This window comes from Hippoglossus stenolepis, chromosome 17 (assembly GCF_022539355.2).
Source record: "Hippoglossus stenolepis isolate QCI-W04-F060 chromosome 17, HSTE1.2, whole genome shotgun sequence".
NCBI lineage: Eukaryota > Metazoa > Chordata > Actinopteri > Pleuronectiformes > Pleuronectidae > Hippoglossus > Hippoglossus stenolepis.
This window is the reverse complement of record NC_061499.1, coordinates 11,233,526-11,256,361: the sequence shown is the minus strand read 5'-3', so window position 1 is coordinate 11,256,361 and position 22,836 is coordinate 11,233,526. Positions and strand designations below refer to the sequence as shown.

The 22,836-nt window shown below is 45.3% G+C and overlaps 1 protein-coding gene across 2 annotated transcripts in view; it reads right to left on the bottom strand.

The window, feature by feature from the left end:
* sdc3 (syndecan 3) overlaps positions 1-20,279 on the bottom strand; it is a 35,838-nt gene extending 15,559 nt beyond the window's left edge. Inside the window, exon 1 of one of the 2 annotated variants that reach the window (XM_035182874.2) lies at positions 19,694-20,279. In XM_035182874.2, the coding sequence (XP_035038765.2) occupies positions 19,694-19,750 (57 nt within the window). In that variant the 5' untranslated portion in view covers positions 19,751-20,279. The remainder of the gene's footprint in view (positions 1-19,693) is intronic. The other variant, XM_035182875.2, reaches the window with a different exon arrangement.
* Between the last annotated feature and the right edge of the window lie 2,557 nt (positions 20,280-22,836).

Below are 22,836 nucleotides of genomic sequence, written 5' to 3'. Positions count from 1 at the left end.
TCAGCTTCATCTTGTGACCCCCACGTGTTTAGAAACCACTAGATGATAAAACGGTTGTAATTGTGCAGCCTCGTGGTACCGACTCATGTTAAATGATGTCACATTTGATATTTATTGAATCTGTAGACAACAAAGCTGAGCCCTGTATCCATATTCACCAGACTTCCTTCAGCAATTTACCTCCCTGACCTCCTTGTGTATAGACGTACTGTGCATCCGCTTCTGGAGTGAGTGCATGTGAGAATATTACTAACTCGGAGCAAGTGAGCTGATAACTTTTCTAACACGCAATGCACACGAAACTGGAAGAATACAAATACCTCAAGATGAGAAAGAGGCGCCATGAACGTGGAGGATGAAGATTTCAATTTGGAAAGAGCACAAGATTGGAGATAAGCCATAAGGGCCGACGCTGGAGCCGTTGTGCTGCCTCCTGAATGTTCTGAACATTTTCCTGTTGTTGTGAATGCGTTTGAGCTGGACAATCTCCTGCCGCATACTTCATTTGTAATAGGCAAACTCTGGGAATTGTCCGTACCCAATTTTCCGGACATTTTCCAGAGTTCATGTCTGAAAACTGCTTAGGTGAACTGTGCAGGTATCCTCCAGTGTGACCATGGCTAATTAACAATGTGCATTTCAGCCACTAATAGACAGTCCATGTCAAGCCAACTCATATTTGTCCCCAACCATGACATGAGCAGAGCCACACCACCAAACTAAATGTCCACCATTGTTGCAGGGAACGTTTTATACCCCTGTGAGGGTGTCCTGTCTGAGCTAAAATGCTGGATGCCAAACATGTAATGAGAGCTGTGGCTAAAAAAACAATAATCATCTGTCAAAAGTTGAGAGATCAGGCCTGAAATGAGGTAAAGTGATCTTCATGGAGTTTAATTCACTGTAGGTGGAGTGCCCACACTTTGCAATGCAGCTGCTGATTTAATGCCATGTCTGTGTCCGCTCCTCTGCAGTCTGACCCACACCGATAAGAGGTGCAGAGTTTGAGCCATGCCACTCAGTGACAAAAGTGGACTGTTGATAGCTCTCTACCTGGAAAAGGGTCATGACCACTTGGCACGTACGCTCTGGACCACTTGCCGGAAAAAAAAAACTGCAGTCAGTTTACTGGTTGTACTGTTCCACGCCCACCGCCTCTTCTCCAGCGTGGATCCCCGACCCGGTCGGTATAGTGACCTCTAATCTCCCTCCATCTTTTATTGCTTTTCCGCTTGGTCTCTCTCCCCGCCCTGCTCTTCCTCTCTCACCAGCTGGGCGGGTTGGGTGGCAGCCAGCATGGATGTTAACACACTTACTGTCAGACAAGGAGATGAGAGGGCAGGCAGTGTGTGTGTGTGTGTGTGTGTGTGTCTTAGAGAGAGAGAGAGAGAGAGAGAGAGAGGGTTACCAGGTGATGGCCTGGTTAAGACACCTGCCACCTTTAGCAGAGATTAACACAGAACAGCTCTGCACAGTCACACAGTCTCACACGCTTACACACACACAGTCTCACACACACACACACACACACACACACACACACACACACACACACACACACACACACACACACACACAGAGAGAGAGACAGAGAGGGTCAGATGTCGAGACAGTGTCTTGTAGCAATGACGTCAGGTGAACCTTCAAACAACTCACACCTGCACGCTACAGCCAGGGGGGTCAAAGAAATCCTGTCTCTGTGAACACAAGGTGACATAAAGTCTTAGAATACACTCCTCTATTCATGGACACATGATGAGCCAATGGGCCCCTGAGGTTAGGACACATGAAAGGGCCCCTCTTCTCAGCAGAGTATAGCCTTACACAGTGTGCTCACTTGTTTTTACACTGTATTCCACATCTTGCTCATTTGGAGCCAGAGTCACAGTAGCGATCAAGGGATGGAAGTAGGGAAGTCCAGTCTGTTTGGAGTGTTAGGACGCTAACGTTCACTAATTAGCACATTATACAAAGTACATCTGAGGCAAATCTAAAATCATTAGGGTTCATCCTGAGGGGAACATGAATGTATCGACAACATTTAAGTTGTGTGATATCTATAGATACTTCAGTTGGGAACAAAGGAGCAGTAGTGTTATTCATAGGGCTATGGGGCTCATATTATGACTTACAGTGCAGCCAGCCACCAGGGGGCGATCAAGACGCTTTGGCTTCTCTTTTAGAGAGCCGTCATGTTGTCCATCTTATATACAGTCTATGGTTGAAATCATTTTGTTCATGTTTGGGATTTAAAAAAATGTTTTTTATAATGCACAAACTGAAAAATCGTGAATGCAACTTACTCTCAATCATCTCTGTTATTCAAAATAATAAGTACAGTACAAATACAGATTTATGAAACCATTTCATCAAGGGTTATAATGTTCTTTCAAACGGAAAAAATGCAAGAATGTTTTCCGCAGTAAATGCTGTCAAGCCTTATATCCGCAGCGTTCACCCTGTGGCTCCAAACCATACAGCTTCTATCAAATTGATTCCTTCAGCTGTATGATAAATACATACATTTACAGTCATGGCTGAAATGTCTGTCATGAACGTCTCCTCCTCACTTCATTCAGCCTCCCAGGCCTCTTTTTGTGGCAGTGAGCCAAGTAAAAAAAAAAAAGAAGCTCCAACTCTTAAAGGGCGGGTTATTATTTAGCGTCAAGAGATTCAGTACAGTAACAGCTGCAGCGGGGGGTCATCAGCAGCCATCACTTTGTGTTTGCATGAGGGAACCTGCTGAGCAATTTTACACTGATTAAGCTGTTTAAGAGATGGGAAGTGGTTCTGGGTGGCTGCAAGGGGGATTAATAAAGAAAGTGTGTTGGATGTCAGACTAATTTTAAGGTTTAAAACAAAAATAAAGTCTGACTTTTATAGCTGCTTGTGTTATTTTTAAATATGTAATAATCTAAAACTGCTCTCCAGCGCCCAAGTGGACATGATGCTGAGTGGGAAGGCTGATTTAGTCCGTTGCCAAACACATTTCTAATCTCGTCCTGCATGCTTTTCTCAGTTTTTCACACCCGAGTGCTCCCCATGACCGATAAACGTGGACCACGGGAAAGAAATGTAAACACGCTCATGTTCAACAGCCAGAAAATAAGTGAAACACTTTTACTCCCTCCACTATTTTTAGTTCTTTCTGCCAATAACGTTTCTGATAGCGCTACCATAGCTGATCCACAATCGCAGTCACTGCTGGTCGTATTAATTCCCCCGCACAAAACCTGAGGGAGGATTGCATTACACTGGCTCTAGTTTGTTATTCCCGCTCACTCGGGACCTGAAGCCGTCTCCGAGCAGCACCAAACCACAGCTGAAAAGCATCCAAGCACTAATATTATCTTTCTAATATTATCTTTCTCCACTGAGTTATAAAGGACAAAAGATGATCCAAGTGATGAATGGCCTCGTGGAAAGTCGTGCATTTGCTAAATATGGTGCAGTGAGTGGCTTGGTCAGAGAGCTGCAGGGACAGAACAGGTGCACAGTGGAGGAATGAAAAAAAATTAAAACATGCATCTGGATTGTCTGAATCTAAATCCGATTTTAAGTTTTTTTCAATTTTCATCTCACACTGTTTATCTGCTACCAAACCCTTAACAGAGCATTACTTCATATCAGTTACCAAAGCTTTTCGTTGCAAGCATCACCATTAATCCTCATTAATGCTCCCTGCACTCCCTCTTTTATGCAAACGACTACGGAGGCCTTTAAACTGAGAAACTGACTTTAAATAATTCACCCAAAATGTAACAGAATATGATCAGTCCTCTCCGTCATCTTCTTACAAGCAAAATACTGACCTCTTTCCAACAACATATACTGTTCTCTCTCTACTTAGCTCTGTATAAAGTGTTTCCCCTAGAATTTCTCATCATTCTTCATGATGTGAAGATTTAGCCATTTAGTTACTTCAATAGCATTTTTCGTTTTCTCATTTTTTTTGTGTGTGTGGCTGAGGAAACCCTGGTAGGTATAGTAGTTTTCCTTAGGTGGATTCATGCATGTAAAGCAATGTAATGTCATATTTTATTCATGTCAGCCTCACTGTTTACTGTTCACCAAACTATGTTAACTGCTAATGCAACAGGAAAAGCATTCATCGGATCGGGGCTGAAGGAGCAGGAACTGTGGCCCCCGGGAGGCCGAGTGTGTTTAACCTGCAATGTCTCCGTTCTTCCAATAAAACGAGCAGCTGACACTGAGACTTGCCGCAGACTCAGTGGAGGTCACATGACTGCGTAGCGACACATCAGGCGGCCTGTAACCGTGTAATGGACTGGAGCTGTGAGACTGCCACACACACACACGCACACACTAATGCATAGATGCACTCAGCGCTTGGTGAAATATGGAGGAGCAGTATGATGGGAGGAGGGGTGATACAGAGAGAGAGAGAGGCACAGAGATGCATATCTGTATGTAGGACCCAGCTGTTACACTAATCTGACAATCCAGCAGGATTAAAGACCACATCTCAAGGCTAGCACACACACACACAGTCACAAACGCACACAGACACACAAACACACAAGGCCTCTCTGCGTGAAATACTCCTCCATTATATATGACCTTATGAAACATGCATCTGTGTGTGTCACTGTCCTGCTGCCAGAGATGCCTTGAGATTCTGACACAACTGCTGCTCCCACACTACACAATACACCGCCGTGCATGTGTGTGCTTGTGATTGTGTGCGTGTGTGTGTCTGGTGATGTTTAGTGGAGAAATGTTGCAGAGAGCAGTGAATGCTGCGGGTTGGCTGGTTGGTCAATGACTGCGTTTTTGTGGCTGCTTCTATGAAGTAGTGGAGAGAGAGAGAGAGAGAGATAGAGGGAGCAAGGCCGAATGCGGATTTATGAGTGCATGTGTGTGTGTGTGTGTGTGTGTGAGAGAGGGTCATTATAGCCTGACTCAATGGGCCCATTTCTGCAGGGCCAGTGGGAGGGCGTGGTGCCTGTGGCTGGAACTTTTCTTGTGTTTCTAAGGAACTTTTCAAAAGGGCTCAGCAATGTGGCTGCGTGTGAGAGAGAGAGCCCCGCAGACCATGATGCCTTTGTGTGGCAGCGAGCGAGAGAGAGAGAGAGGCACTCAGAGTACACTCAAAAAACGGTAATCAATGGTCTCCTCTCAGCCCCGAATCGAAAAGCGTAACACACACACACACGAGGAAATGCACACACAAACAGACGATGATTAGAATCACATTTCTCCCCATATACAGTGATGCGAGTCACAAGGCAGCATCTGTGTGTGTGTGTGTGTGTGTGTCCATATAATTACAGCCTGTGTAATCAGGCTAATGACAGTCATGCGACTATACAGACCCCAAGGATAAAAATCAACGCATAAAAGGCAGAGTTTTGGAGAAGCCGTGCTTAAATTGAGAGTACTTGAAATAAGGGGGAAAAAACAGTGAGGGATGGAGGGATGATGGGGCCGGAGGCGGGTAGGAGGAGAACGAGAGAAGAGCGTTTTTGTCTTTGAAGCAGGGGAGAGAAATCCAATCAGCCCTGTGTAATTCAATATGGGATTGAAAGATGCACCTTTTTGCCAGTGTGTGTGTGTGTGTGTGTGTGTGTGTGTGTGTGTGTGTGTGTGTGTGTGTGTGTGTGTGTGTGTGTGTGTGTGTGCGCGCAGGTCGGCATGATGTGTATTATTATGATTTCACATCTCTCACACACACACGCACGAGGTAAACAAATTGCTGCTCCGGGGGCATCCCGAGCAGCTGACCTTGCCACGCTCTCTTGGCCCCCTCCCATTGGTCGCCTGACTTTGGCGGAGGTGCAGCCAATCCCAAGGCTGGGGGCAGATTGCGGCCAATGACTGCAGGCCAAGTGACGGCCAGCAGCAGCCAGATAGCTGATTGATTCTTCATGTATCATAACGACTCTGGATATCGAGCACTAATTATGCAGGTCGTGAGATCTGGTGACGGAGCGAGCTCCAGATAAGACGGGAGCGGTGAGCGGGGCCACGCAGCCTGGATGCTTGTGACCTCATAAGATATTTATCTTGAGATACTGATTAACTCTAATGAATCAATGTCAGAAGACTGGAAGCACTCATGAGCCAACATGATAAACAAGGACGGGAAATTAGACATTTGGTTTGCCCTGTTTTTTTTCTCTCTTCAGTGAAAGGCTCATGTGTTCTCTGTAGACTCCGTCGTGCAGAGCAGCTGGGTGACTTTTAAAGGAAGACGGGGATTTTGAAAACTGAAATGACGGAAAAACGAATGCATTAAACATATAAGTAATTTTTTTTCTCGCACAGCTCCATGTTTTTAAACGTGAGGATTTGCCGTCTTCTTTGGGGCCTTTACACTGTGACTAGTCAATTAATCAATAACCAGAATAATAACAAACTAAATTATTGCAGGACTGAACAAGAGAATAATCTATTAGTTTTCATGCCACCAATTGTTTTGGTTTCCAAGGAGGAACGATGGTTTATTTGGGAACACATACAAAATATTTGGTTAATTTGTTCTTTTTTCTATTTTTCATCCATTTTTGCATTGTCTCTTCAAAAAATATAAATTTTTCATCCTTGCGTTTCTTAAAATGATCAAATGAAATAATCTGAGCAGGGACATTCACTTTTGCAGCTCAGACATGCAACCTGTAATGGCCTCACATAAAAAAAAAAAGTTGGGGGGGAAATACACTTATTTGCAAGGTTTGGTGACTGCATATCTGTCAGGAGACTAAATCAAAACCTGTGTAAAACCAACCGTAAATGATAAAAAAGCTCCACAGCAGGAGACGCTGCTGTGTGGATCAAATGTAATCTCCCCTAAAACCCACTAAATATTGCTTGTTTATGTCCAGGCTAAACTACCAAGATAAACTTATATCGAAAATACCGTTTTTTCTTTCCCCTCATCGCACCATCTTTGAATGAGCACGAATTTACAACAAGCATCTGTCACATGACGGCCGGTGGCTGTTAAGGGTCGTTACTTTCTCTGAATCTGAAGCTACAGACCTCAAACAACCAGCACAACATTTAGCCGGCGCAAAAAATCGATGCGCCGCAACAGATAAAACTTCGGCCCCTGCCATCTGTGAATGTCATCTTATTTGCCGATGGCAGTCGACAAGGTCAATATCGGCTGATGGTGATGTTCAGCAGATAAATCAGTGCGTCCGTAGTGAAATGTATAGACGTGAAGTCATTATTATTCAGGTGGATGCTCCCTGTTGTTCAGACGGTGTTTTCTTCCTTCAGCCTCTAATGAATCAACTCTTAAATAAATATAATCACTTACATGTTTGTTCTTCTCTTCATCTTCTGCAGCACAGTTAAAGAAGTTAAAGCGTCACCCCTCAGTGCGCAACATTATTCACCAACTAATTAATTAAAAGGTGGATTTAAGTAACTAATGGCTTGAGAATTATTGTCTAACACATAGATTAGCTCCTGAGTGCTTGCTATAACAATCAGCAATCATTAATTCCTGGGTACTATTGGTTCGGTTTAATTAAAGTGTGACTGGGGAGCTTGATGGAGGCAGAGCGGTCAGCGACGCTGTAAACCAGACAGAATGTGTTCGCCGGCGACAGGGAAATATATGGGTTATGATACGATCTCGCTCTTACAGCCCTCCTCTCTCGCTGTAATCCTGTCCAGGTTGTTCTCTCCATTCAATCCGTCTCAGCTGCCCTAAGCTCTTTACAGGCCTGCGTTAACCATCTCTCTCTCTCTCTCTCTCTCTCTCTCTCTCTCTCTCTCTCTCTCTCTCTCTCTCTCTCTCTCTCTCTCTCTCTCGTCTGCCCCATCCATCCATCTCTCCTGTCCATTTTCTCTTTTTCCCCCCCACTTCCCAATCAGCTCCTTTATCATCTTTGGCTCCACCTGAAGCCAGACCCTCCCCCACTCTCCCTCCATTTTCTTATTAGCTTCTCATATCTTTATTTTACTTTTTACATATTCTATCCTGCCTTTCCTCCCCTTGTCTGCAGCGTTCTCTTCCTTTCCCCGCCCGCTCCCTCCTTTTCTTCTCTTCACCTGCCACCGTGTCCTTTCATATCACTTTGGTCGGTGATTGCCTCTGACCTCGTCCCCCTCTCGTTCGCTTCAAATCCCCTCTCGCTCCATCTCCACACAATAATCACTTTCAGATCTGTCGCCACACCTTGCGGCTGCTTTGTTCCATTTTCTTTTTGTGTTCCAATCATCAACAATTCCATGATCAGGTGTTAAAATAAACAAGATGATGACACAAGATGCAATTTATGCTCAGCAGTAACTAAACCAAATATTTCTCATCACAGTTAAAGTTGGGTTTTAAACCTCATTTGCTGTGTTAAGTATTTTTGGATATGACGAAATGAGGTGATAGAAAGGGGGGAAGGACGAGTAAGAAAAAGGTCCCCAGCCAGAATTGAACTGGGAACATTGCAATCACAGTGTGGTGCACGCCTCTTAACCACTAAGCCACCGTGACACCCAAACCTCACTGCTTTTTTTGGTACCAACAGCACAGGGTATAAATGGGAGACAGAGACAACTGCACAGACCTTTAAAATTACTTTGCAATTACAACTGGGAATTGAACCTCAGGTCTTTTTTGGTACCCACGCATTTCCATAGCCGAGTATCAAAGACTCAAGCTTGTAAATGTCCAATCTGTGTCAGTTTTCTTTAACTTCAACTTTTTTGCGTTTTTTTTAGACTGGATTTAACCAAACAAAACATTTATTATAAGCAAATTTTACATTCAGTTCGTCATTAAGTTATTTTTCCAAGCAAAATGCCAAATATTTGCTGCTTTCAATTTCTTAAATGTGAGTATTTGCTGCTATTTTTCAGTTTTTTTTTTAATGTAATATCCTTCAGTTCTGGGCTGTTTGTCAAACCCTGTTAGGTTGGACTCTGGGAAATGCTATTTTAATCTTCATAGACTACACAGTTTTTTTGTCAATGGCCATTAGTTGCAGCCCTACTTACCTTATTCGGGCAAAGTTCTTTTGCAACTGCTGGTATGACGACAACATTTATCATTTGAGACCCTTGGCTTCTTTTTTCTTGCTTGGAAAATGGGTTTTGTAGGGAAAAAAATGCTCATATCTCAAAGTGAGGTATGTTTTAATCCAAGTGTTGTATCTGCACTAATAAAACCTCAAATTTAACCTGCACCTCTACTCAACATCAGAGACAGTAAAACTTCAGACATGCACAGAACTCTGCCCATTTGCCTGAAGTTTTGCAGAGGGGCTGTGTGTGAGAACTCAAGCTTCCGAGTTAGTTCATCCAGCTGCTTTGCAGAACTTCTCAACCCAGCCCCCTGGTAAAATGTCCGCAAAATGTCAGAGTGGGCCCATGTGAGAATACAGCAGGGAAAAGTACAACAAGTAGAAGTCACAGCGAGCGAGTGGGCGTGTTGACGACATTTCTAACTCGAGACAGATGCAAAACAGAAAAAACAAACAGAATACAAATATATGTTTTTTATGCATTATGCATCTGTTTTCCACTCAATTATAAAATAATTATAATCATTAGTTTGAGTTAATTATAACCCAATTACAATATTTAACTTACATGTCAGTAAAGGATAATTGAAGTGTGTCCTCTGTCTCAACCCTCCCTTTGTTTTGTGTGACCTGTCAATCTGTCATGCGGATCTGCCGCAGTCATATCATGTCCTGTCACACAGACCCCCCACTCAGTTCAACAAGGGAAACAATTATCATGTCTCACACTCGCTAAATAAACAGCACACTTGAGAAGACAGGCAGACACACACACACACACACTCTTCAGGCTTTCAGACCTGGATTTCTGCTTGCTAAGATTAGGGCTAATCCACAACTGTTGGAATGAAAGATTAAGAATGAATCACCTGCTGCCGCAGAAGTGTGTGTGTGTGTGTGAGAATGGAGGCGTTTAAATAAAAGTCCTATGGGAAAGAACCCTGCTGCAACCACCAAGCAATATTGCAGAACACACACACACACACACACACACACACACACACACACACACACACACACACACACACACACACACACACACACACACACACACACACACACACACACACACACACACACACACACACACACACACACACACCTCGTTAGCATCAGTGGCTCATTCAAACTGCAAACGCCTTTGAAAGAGCCCTTTAAACCAACAGAGTTCAAAAGGTTCACTCAGAAGGTCCACACACACCCACAAACACACATTTACACACACACACACACACACACACACACACACACACACACACACACAGTCTGTATTTAATTGGATCAATGCTCTTCCCTCACGGCTCGCTGATAATTGAGGAGACGTGAGAAACATATGGTAAAAGCCTTTTGTTACCAAGTTCCTGTTTATTAAGACGAGCAGAATAAACGAGCAGCTCCACAGTGGTGACAATGGAGGGAGAGGAGGACGAAGACGAGGAGGAGGAGCGGAGCTGGTGGGTGGATGGTGTAGAGATGGATGGATGGAGAGAGGGAAAATGTTGCAGCAATGAGCTCCTGACCTCGTTCACTCCTCTGTCGGGACGCTGGGCTAAATAATTCAAACGCACACATACACAGTCACATGCCTCTCGCACACAGTATTTCTCGCTCTCGTTCTCACAAGCAGTCTCCCTGTGCTGCTGCTTCATCACCTTCTCTGCCTCCGTTTCACGTGCAAACACGCACATGTAACACACCTATAAAACTCCCCCTTTGTGCACCACTCAGAAAGCTCCCTCTCCAGCTCAGGCTTGAAGGCCAGCTCTATAAATACTCACTTCCTGTGTCCATCCTATAATAACCCATAACCAGTGAGACACAAACACACGCGTACAGGTCGTTCGAATCAGTATGCAGACGAGCAGATCCGCTGCCGTGCACAATCTAATAAAATCGTGATGAAATATTACTGTAAGAACCCCCCGTTCAATGAGGATGACAACCCAGATAAGACTGAATTAATATCAAAAATAAAAACTGATTAACTCTGCATCTGTCTCTATGTAAAACACACCAGAAACCAAATATTTGCAAATTAAAACCGACAAATTCTTTTTGTTGTCAAAGAAAAACACGAGATAAAGATAATTGACAGATTAGAGACAAGACGAAATCAAGTGACAACAAATTGGACGCCAAAACATTTATACATCCCGTCCTGTGCAAGCATGCATTTAACTTCCCCCTTTTTACCCGATCTTTATGTCTTTCCTGCAGCGCCTTAAAGGCGCTCCCCAGGGAGAACGCTCTCTCTATCTTCGTCTCTTTCTTCATTTACGAGCACTCTCTCCCACTGTTAGTGGCAGACTAACTTACAGAGCTCTCAGTGGCCCTAGTGGCCATTTTCAAATATGGACTCCCAGAGGAATAATGATAGCACTAGTCAGAAAGTGGCTGAGCCAATGACAAGAAAACTCTTTACACAGAGCATTGGGAGCAGGGGAGATCGGGCGTCATTAGCAGTGGCCTGAAGATAAAGCTGCAACTTTGTTCCAAGGTTTTGGAGTTTGATTTTTACTAGATCATAGAAATATTACACACTTGATAAAACAGTATATTAGATTATGGCCAAATCAATACCAACTCAAGTATCTGTAGAAAAATAGTCTAGTCTATAAAATGTGAACGCAGACATATCATTTCTAAATAAATGGCTGAAACACTGCAAAAGATTAAACAGTTACAGCTCTAGACTGTTATATTTGATTCATCTAACGTCTTTTTTTCTCCGTTCATAAAGACCAAGGTGACATCTTAAATGTCTTGCTTAAACTCATTTACAAGATGAAGACTAAGCTTTTGTGATGATTTTAAGATTAAACTAAACTATTAATACTTAAATTAAGACTAAAAATGTCCAAAGTTTCAACAGACCAAAAAAATAAGAGTAATCACAACTTGCTGAGACGATTACCATCAGACAAACAAATGGGCAAACAGATGGAGGGGGAGATGGGTGGGGGCCTGGGGTTCAAGTGGGGGAGGTCAGACGGGGGCCAGCCGCACAAAGACGATGACCCTGGTCGAGAGTGTGAAGAAGGCCGGCCTTATCACGGCCTCAACCCGCCTCTTATCAGCCGCCTGGCAGGAAATACACATTCCAGCAGTCCCATTGGACCGCATTGGGTTTCAGCTCTGTGTGACCCCACCCATCCGGCCCTTCGTTAACTCAATTACCCAGTTGTTACAGAAACGGGCCAGGAAAGACAGTAGCACCTACAGTAGGGATGCCCACGATACGAGTGAAGAATGACGGCATCTTAGCAGCGTTAATATGCTGGTGAAACACACACACACACACACACACACACACACACACACACACACACACACACACACACACACACACACACACACACACACACACACACACACACACACACACACACACACACACACACACACACACACACACGTTTGTTAGTGGGATAGAGGCGCCCTGTTTCTGAGGGTTTTATTTATAGCGAAAGCTCTAACACACAGAGATCCCAGAATGCTTTGTGGTTTTGGAGGACGGCAATGGGTTTATGCTCTCTAATTTAGAATCCTATAATAGTACAAACACACACACACACAACTGTAAAGTTGAGACTTAACTGCCATCTTTTCCTTTCTCTATTTTTTTAATTTATTTATTGTAGTGGAACAGTTCAATGGAGGAAAACAGAGAGAGGAGGAAGTAAAATGAAAAAAGGAAATGAGTGGAGTCGGAAAACAGAATGAGTCGTGAAAAGCTGTGAATGAGAGAGGCAACAGAGAGGACGAGGAAACAAAATGAGATGGAGCAGAACGAGAGAACGAGGGGAAAGTGAGGGAAGAGCGAGGAGAGAGAGGGGGGCAATAAAGCTGTGACAGCGACAGCGATGCTGGTTGTCATGGCGACGGCCGTGGAGAGCAGGTAGAGCACGGTCTCCTGGGAATGAGCAGTACACGCCTCCCTCCCCCACCCGCACTCTCTCGACATCCCTCCATCCTGGCTCCCATCTCTCCATCGTCCTGGCCCCGCTCCATCCCCTCGCCATCATCCAGCTCTCATTTCTCCCCTCTCTCCCTCTTCCATATCCCAATTTTACCATATTACTTCTTTCTCTTCCAATAATCTTTCCCTTTGCTTCCAGCTCTCTCTTTTCCACCCCGATCCCTTTTTTATTCGTCTTTTGATCCTTTAGCATCCTGTTCGCCTTTCCCCTGCTGTAGCATTACCGTAACACTTTTTCCATCCTTACCTTTCTCCATTTTATTTCCCCCGGTCTTTCCCTCCTTCTCATTATCTTGTGGTCTCTGCACCTCCCTTTTTTCCACTCCTCTCCTCCTCCATCCCCTTGTCTCTATATTCATCTAACTCCCCTCTCCAGAGAATACGTATGCGAGTGTGTCTGCGCAGCGCTGCCCAATTACTGCGAAGGAGAATCTGTGTGTGTGTGTGTAGTAACTACGCGGCCTGTGTTTCCAGCCTGTTGTGACCTACCTAAAACACCTCCAGCGTTCTCTGTCTCCCTCTGACTCACCGAATCAACAGAACTGCCGCGCACCAACCACAACTATTCACTGGCTCTGCAGAAGTGCACGTGTGAATTCAGTTTGTGTCAGATAATCAAGAGTTCAGCGCTAATGTGCATCGGTGCACATATGCGAGCAGGCGTGTCTGCACTTGTGTGTGCGTTACTGGTCATGGTGAGAGGAGCCAGGGTTTCCAGCTGCATGAAATGAGGCTATAGCAGCATTCTTTCTGATACGTGGGACGACTTGAACGCATGCCACTGGGAATGTTTTGTGTTGCACAATGTGGTGGAGCCAGATGATTGAAGACATTGGGTACTTTCGAAGCTGTGACTGGCAGCATGAACGTAGATTCACGCAGCTGATTAAGTACAACACCTCAGCATGAGCAGCAGTAAGGGTTTCGTTATGCAGCCTGGCACAAAACTACAGTTATAAAGTGTTTCCCTATAAAAGCATTTAGCTGTTTTAAAGAGGCAGAATAGGGCAACAAAAGAGAAACTAACTGGGCACTCAGTAGAGCGCAGCCCGCCAAGGCCCGGAGGTCCCCTTAAATTCAATCAAGCTGCACCAAACTTCATACACTCGCAGATATCAGTCCCGCAAAAGTGCCCAATGATTCCCTGGGAAAGTGGGGAAAATGTTGAAAACAGGGTTTTATACAATGGGATGAACAGGGTGATCCAACTGCAAGTGGATGGTAGAATATGTCTCCAACCATCCAACTGCAAGCGGATGGTAGAATATGTCTCCACATGCGATCGCTTGTGATCAGATCTTCGTGCCCTGTATGCAAATAAATACCATTTCTGTTTTGCAAAAACCAAACTGTTGGCAGGCTGTTTCTTTTTAAATTGGCAGAAGGCAGCAATGCACTTCCTGTGCCTGGTCTGCCGGAAATTAAAAGACGAAATCAAAACAACACAGACTGGGTCTATTTCTTACGATGTTCCAGGCAAACCAAACGGCCCAAGACGTTTGACGCACTCGTTCTATATTTCTAATGGCTTTTCAGAATATTCTGAAGCCAGTTTATGTAAATTGAGAAGCAATTGAATGAAGCATGAAAGAGCGTGTACAGCAGTGGAGCAGACAGTCCACCTCTGAATGTGGTCTGAGCAATCCGATCTCACTGCTTACTTGGGTGCGGTCGGACTTGTACTTAGAGCTGCCCTCTTTTGATCAGTTCACCCATGAAAGATTTTAATGCCACGTATATTATGAACAAGGCCAAAGAACCATGTGGATAGAAAAAACTGAATATAGCCTTAATCGTGAGAGGTAAACTGTTATGAGGTTTCAATGCAAAGACAGCAAATGCTTTCATTTTAATTTGGGCCCTGACAATGACACTGGTTCACCAATCTGATAGACTGTAAAGCCCCTTTTCCCTTGGTCAAAAAACCCACTAACAGCTAATATCATCTTGCTTTTGCCTGCGATGTGAACGGATACGATCAGCATTGGCTCCCTGTTCAAATGACTCTGCAGTTGACAGATTTTAATAGTCTCTGATCGCCAATGATGAAAAATTACACCTGGGTGAATGTGTTAATTTCTTCCTTTTTACTTTGGCAGTCTAGACACTGATGCTGAACCTTTTTTGGCACAATGTTATGACACACAATTAACTTCGGTAAGTTTACACATTGGCACGAACATAGCCATGTATGTTTGGGCAGTGGCAATTTATTTGTTAGTATTGTGAAAGATGCAGCCCAGGTAAGATAGCGAGGTGAGAGAGCGCCTCAGTTTCTGGTGCATTCATGATGATGAACGTGACTCATGGGGAGAAAAAAAACTCCTCTGCTCCTCTTACTATTTGGGCATGGCCGCTTAGACTTGTAGCCTCCTTCATTGTGCATTTGCTACTAATTGATAGGCAAGTAATTTTTTATCTTGAATTTTAAAATCCACTGGCAGCCAATGGAGAGTGGCCAAGACTGGAGTAATGGGCTCTCTCTGTCTTGTCAGAGCTACAAGCCAAGTTGCAGGATTTTCGACCATTTACAGACGAGCTACATGAACTGAGGCAGGAGTCAATTCTAATCATCTAGTCATGAGGACACTAAGGCTTGTATTCATTTCTCAGCTCAACTCAAACACTTATCTGCTTTGACTTGATTTGTTACCACGAGCTCACAGTGATTAAGAAAAATCAGTCCCCGCTGGAATTCTTTTGCCCCGAGTTTCGCTTCTCAGGCTACGCAAGTTTCTTGATTGGAATACTGCAGAAAAAATCCAGACGAGACTCACGAGTGACGCGTAAATTATTAGTATGCAGCCTGACATTAGAGGTTAAAGGGAGATTGCAGCGAAGCCTTTTGAGCTCTCCTGGGGCCAATAATGAGGGCCCTCTGTTTTATCCTAATTAAAATTGATAGAGTTTGCTACACAGAGTTGAGCTTTGAGTTAAAGTTCAGTATGAGCTGCAAATTCTGAGCTCCCATTGTTCCGTCGGCTTGGAGGGACGACACACTGAAATAACAGGTATTGCGAGAGCAGGTTTCTCCGTCCTTACACACTGTTATCGCTCTAATAGTAAATGGGAAATTCCATTTCTATTGAGTCGCATAAACCACTGAAACTTTCTCCAGCAGACAGAAAAACTAATTTCAGTCAAATGCGGCGCATCTGCCAAGCCAGTCATTCCAATGAGATAAGAAATTGCTTTCAGATATGGGTGAGCAGCATGTGTACATATGCAACACACACACATACACAAATAGCCAAAGGGAGGAGACAGGGAGAGGGGGGCGAGTTGTTTTTCTCACTGAAGGCTATCATTATTCTCCCTCCCTCTGTCCATGCTCACCTCCAGACATCAGCCCTCTGAATGCAGGTCCGGATATGAACCGTGATCCTTTTCATTTCCTCCCATCCAGCAGGGAAGGTGACCCGCCATACCATCACCCATCCTTTCACACACACACCTGAAATACCTCCTCCACCCCAGGAGTGTTTTCTACCTGCCAGCTTGTGTGCTGCTGTGTGAGGGGGGACTTTGTCCTCCAGCAGAGTGAGAAGGGACCCACTTCCTGTGTCAAATTGCCTCTCGCATTCCACACTCTCCCTCAATCCGCCTCGTCCGGGCTATTTTTTCCTCTTTCTTGCTCCTTCTCGCTTTCTTCTTCTCTATGGGGGGCTTTGTTTGCCGTCGGACGCACAAAACACTGATTCATTCCGCGACTTAAACATGATCCTCAAGAACACAACGCTTTTTCCGCCACACACACACACACACACACACACACACACACACACACACACACTTCAAGGAGCACAAGTTTGGCAGCGGATATTCACTATTTTGAGCCCACACACAGACAGATGGACAGATGGACGGATGCACACACACACACACACACACACACACAATCTGTGGGACACAACAGATGTCTGTGGGAAAATCGGTCTCCCATGTTAAATACATCCGCACGGATATGATGTCACAACTTGGATAACAGGAAATATAAAAAAAGACACAACACTCAAGAGCACTCATCAAAAGAAACCCCCCCACACACACAGACGTCACTTGGTTTAAAGCCAAGAGGCCTCTAAAGAAAGATCCTGACAGCACTTACATACAACGCTGCGTGAGTGTGTGCGTGTTTCAACAACTAGGTTGCTTGAGGTGAGTCTTGCAATTATCAAGACTTATATAGTTCACGAGTGTTACCTATAAAAGCAGCACCTGCATCCATCTGTGCTCTCCTAACAGTGTTTTAGTGAGTGTGTGTGTGTGTGTGTGCATATGTGTCACACCTGTCTCCATCTGTACACTTCTAGACAGATTAGATCTGCTGGAGGCCAAGGATCTCTGGCAAAGACTGCAGCTGACTGACCCCTTAATAATCACTGTGTCTGTAGACGTGCGTGGTGTTGAAAACCTCTGACAAACCAGCGATGTATCACAGCGCTCCAAGATGTTGACAGTACAAATATTGGGTCAAAAGCAGTTTTCCCTGAGTGAACAAGATAATAATTCAGAATTCAAGTCTCAACTCAAATCTGTGCCGTTTGAAGTGTGATTGTGCGACATTGCAGCTAGTTGTACTGTGATGGTGTAATATACAGTATGATACTGGGCTTAAGTTGTATTCTGTTGTACTTTTTGGGTGGTACCTCTGGTCGTCCACTAACCAGAGGGTCTGTAGTTTGCTCCCCAGCGCCTCCCGTTGGCATTTTGAAGTGTCCTTGATGAAGACAATGAAGCCCTGTTTATGAAAGCAGATAAAAGGCTGACAACCGACGCATTTTGTTCCATGTGTTCCGCCTCCTTCTCTCTCTACACGGAATGTTAGGGCCCAGCCACACATACGTGAATATCTCGGGTCAAAGTTCACCAAAGTTGAACTCCACGCTAAAGGCCCGGTCAGACCTACGCGAAAGTGTCCATTGTGAACCTAAGACTCCCGTTCACTTCCAATCATGGCGAGGGGTTAAAACTTTGGTGAACTTTGACTTGCGATATTCGCTTCACATTTGAATGTTTGGCCGCGCCCTAAGCCACGCTGCATTTTGCTTTGCCACAGGAAGCGAAAGTTTTAATTGCAAAATCACTCTCACAGATTGGAAGTGAACAGAGGGCGAAGGTTGGCCACTGAAATATTTGCGTATTTGTGACCAGGTTCTTAAACTTCGGGCAACCGAAGCCTGCTCAAACGTGATCAAACTACAAATGGATACCAGAAGGCTTCCAGCCCCAAGATCTTGTCACGTACAGATTCACAATTTGAGATTATCACACTTCACTTACAGAGATTAACGCAATTTGTAAAAGGGTTTAGAGTGGTTGAAAAGACTGGAAAATGCTAAATAAATACAGTCTACTTACCAAATCAGTACCGTTTCTTCAAATATTTATATTTTTTTGTACAAATTTTATTCAACTTAGAAGAACTTTAACCATGTACGTGAAAGTTTTGTTGAAAAGTGTCAGCAAACTTTACTTTAAGTATTATTCCAGGTTTCACTGGACTGTACATTTTACACTGAGCACAGCAGATGTGAAAATAAATGAGCTAAAGCCTCAGTGCAGTTATAAATAAAACTACACACTCACTGTGTCACACAGGGAATTGTTGTTTTCTCCGTAATTTACATAGAGCAGCAGATTTGTGTTTTGATATTTTCTTCACCCTCTTCTTTTTCTCTCAATGACTCGTTGAGCTTCCTCCTCCTCCTCAGAGGATAAATCTGGATCCATCGGTAACGGAACGGAAGGTGTGGGCGCGCTGTGGGGGGCGCGTGAAGCTCGGCGTGGATCTGGGGAGGTGTGTGTACATGTGTGTGTGTGTTGAGGAAGGCAGGGGGTGTTCGCGCATTCCTAATCAGCTTCCCCGTCGCGATTCCCAATGACATCATTCCAACCGAGCCTTCGTTCGCGCACCGCATCGCCGTTAACTTCCCCGTTACCCCACCCACATTTAGCCACAGACACACACTGCTGCGAACATGCGCACGCACACACACACCTCCGTTAATGACGGACGGGACGGGATAACGTCCCCGGTTGGATTCTGGCATCTGGACAATAAGATCTGGCTAAAAATGGAGCGCGCACCTCACAGGTGGCGATCGGGGACACACACACACACACACACACACACACACACACACACACACACACACACACACACACACACACACACACACACGCGCGCACACGCACACACACACACACACAAAAGTCGTTAAAGCCGCAGTAGGAGCTGGCTCCCCTGAATTAACGGCAGGATGTGAGCTGGTGACACAGACACCACAGACCGAGGCACCGCACAAAGACCCGTAATCAAGCTCAATTAGAGATAACCCGCTAATTACCGACACACACACACACACACACACTCACTCACCCCCTGACTCGAGGGGGTGCAGGCCATAATAAACCCCGACACTGAGACACAAAGGCTGGTGAGTGTGTGTGTCTGTGCGTAAGAGCTGCATGGGGGCAGGGGTGCACGGGAGTCTCCAACCCCCCTAACGGGACTCACGGTCGTCCAATGAGGGGCTGATCGCCTTATGTAGGTCGAGTGGAGGATTTCCTACCGATCACCGAGAACCACTGTCTCGTTAACAGTAGCTGCACACGCACACACATTCACACAAAATGCCATGGTGCACACTCAGGAGCTGCCCGGTTAACAAAGGATCTGAGTGAGTGAGTGAGTGAGGTGAATGAGGCTCGTGCTTACCGCGGCGGTGTGCGCGAGGAGGAGCGCCGCGAGCGCAAGCAGCCACGGCAGCTTCATGGTCGGGGCGCGCGTGCACAGCCTCCCGGTGCCGCCGCTGCCTTCGGGGGGAGGAGGAGGAGGAAGAGGTGAGGGGGGTGAACAAAAGCCTCCTGCCGCCTGCTCTCGGTGCGTGAGTGTCGGTAGTCGGTCCAACTTCACATCCGCGCGACCATGCGTCTGCTGTCGGCTTGTTTTTAATCCACGGCTTCACGCGCTGCTCCCGGTCACCGGTTGAAGCGGCGGTGTCTCCGCGAGGCCTCCGCTCAGTCTGCTCCTGCGAGTTTATGTGCACGAGCCCCGATAGTTAGTGCCGGGAGAAGTCAGAGCTCCTCTATCTCTCTCTCTCTCTCTCTCTCTCTCTCTCCCTGTCTCTCTCTCCCTGTCTCTCTCTCTCTCTCTCTGTGTCTCTCTCTCTCTATACACTCAAGGCTCTCTCTACCCTCGCTCTCTCTCTCTCCTCCCCCTCTCCGTTGAGGGCAGGATGTTCCGTATGGCGAAGCTGTTTGGCCTGGGAGTCTGGCAGGAGGCTGAGAGAGTGTGCGTGTGAGTGCGTGTGCATGTGTGTGTGTGTGAGAGTGTGTGTTTGTGTGTGTGTGTGTGAGTGAGTGAGTGAGATGGGGGGAAATCTCCACGCGAGCAAGGGCGAGGATGCCCCCTGCAGCTCGTTTAGGCACCCGCAGCCCCACGCACGCGCGCGCACGCACACACACACACACACACACTGAGGTGGTTCCGGTTGGCCGCGCGCCATTAAACACACCTCCGCCTTTAGAGCCGCTCTCCTTCGCTGTGATTGGCTGCGTCACGGTCGGAGTCACCGACACCTGAGCCTACGTAACTACAATGAATATTTATTCGCCCCGCTCGCGCCGTACAGCCTAGTTGTGTCGCCTAGCAACCAGTCGGGCTAACCCTGAAGAAGCGAAGGGCGGAATCACTGCCTGTAGTTTGTAAATGGATACAAATCTACCGCTAATCCAAATGGACACCTCCTAAAACCTTATCTTTATGGAGACGTGTCAACTAAATTGAGCTTTATGACTTGAGCCTGAAAGTCACCGTGCAAACACTGAGACAATAAAAGCTCTTGACTCAAGGTGGCCATCTTATTTTTACAGTGACATGTTGTTCCAAAAAGTTCTTGACTGGCTCCTCTATGTCGCTGCTGTAGCTGCAATCACTGGTGAAGTTTAAAGCTGCTTTCAGATTTGCACTGGCCTCCGCAGCTCCTCTGTATTTTCTCCGGAGGAGGTGCATGTGTGCATGACTTTCCCCAGAGGGTCATGTCCGAAAATGGCTTAATTAAAAAGATACTTCACCCAAAAATGAAAATTCACTCATTATCAACTCACCACTGTCCACTGAGTTTCAGGGGTAAACAGTGTTGCAGCCAAATCCAGTACAATTGAAGTAAATGGTGACCACTTTTTTCAAACGTAAAAACAACTAAAACAAAAAACTAAAATGCGTCCATTCTGCTCCCGTGGTGTCATCCAGGTGTCCGTAAGCCCGGCATTCAAATTCGACTCAAAACGGCGTAATTTACACCAAGTTTTGAACGTAAATGTCTTGTGGATTTGGCAGGATTCATGACTTATACTGCAGCCAGCCACCAGGTGGCAATCGAGTCAATTTGGCTTCACTTTTGGGGATCTGACATGGCGTCCATCTTTCACGAGAGAGTCGAGGTACAACGAAACAATCAATCACTCACATTCACACCTATGGTCAATTTAGAGTCAATGTGGTTGAACACAAATGTATAAATACTAGATGCATTGTATGAAGTGTGACATGAGGCCCCTCCCCTCTATCAGACTGCTAGACAACAAGGTAAAGCAGGACCCACCTTGCAGCCACTTGCTGTATATTCTATTCCCACATAACATTGCAATAAATCAAATTACTGCAAAAGCGGCTGACACACAATAAATACAGGCCTTTGGGGCCCCTGTGAGTTCAGTTGCCCACTCTTATATATGGTTGGTCATTAACAGCCCACAGGCCTAATCAGCCTGAACTCATACTGCAGCGTCCAGGTGGTTTAAAAATCACTGCAGGTAACACACCCTCACTGCTTGTGGTTGTATTATCTCTTTTAAAGAATCAACAAAGCCACGGGATAACTGCCACAGACATCACACCCAGTCCGACTTGTTTTTCAGATTAACATCCTTCCTGTATCCATTCAAGCCCAGCATGCTCCAAACAACAGCCAGACAGGTAAGAACAGGTTTATCCTTTCCTCCTGACTCCTTAAAAAGATAAAACTGAAACACCCCAATGAGGGAAGGTGTGTTGTGATAAGATACCTCTTTAACGCCACAGCGAGACTCATTACTCATGTCAAAACAATGATTATCTGTGTTTTCGACCGCTGTGTGGACCGACTCGTCTTTTGTTCGCTCCTCAAACACCAGTAGCCTTTCACCTCTGTGCCTGGTTTGATGATAGGAAGCCTTTCACCACCGCTCACATAAGTAATTATCTGGAAAATGAAACCAGGGACAGGCTTTTGAGTCTAATAACCTTTGTCATCGGTATCCAAAGACTTAAGCAACCTGTACCTTCACTGGGAGCAGTCATTACTGTAACTGATCGACATTGTTGGTTGTCATTAGTCAGAGCCTTGGCATGTTAAGGAGTCGCTCTCATTAATCAGTCATGTTTAGGAGAAAGTGGAGCATCAGGAGCGAGTGCCCTGCTCCACACTGACTCAGGCTGTGTGTAGTCGCTTGTTATATCACTGCAGAGACGTTGGTTCAGATGACTGGAGAAGACACTGTGGCACTAAGCCAGTATGAATCACACATACAGAAGAGTACATTTTGGTATTCTGTATCGCTTCAGGCATCGTTTTACATTTAAATGTGCAGAAGACACTTGTTTCACAACTTCTTATTGCTAGACCAGAATGCCTCAAACTACTCTTTATCCCCTTAATATATAGATTCTGCAGATTTAGACTTGGTTGTTCTTTCTTTACACACTCGGGTGGCTCCTTCTAGACACAAGCCGTCAAATTCATTCGTTTCAATTTGTTTTCAAATGCATCAACTTAGAATTTCCTTCCCATTTTGTTTCTTATACACCTAATTACTCAC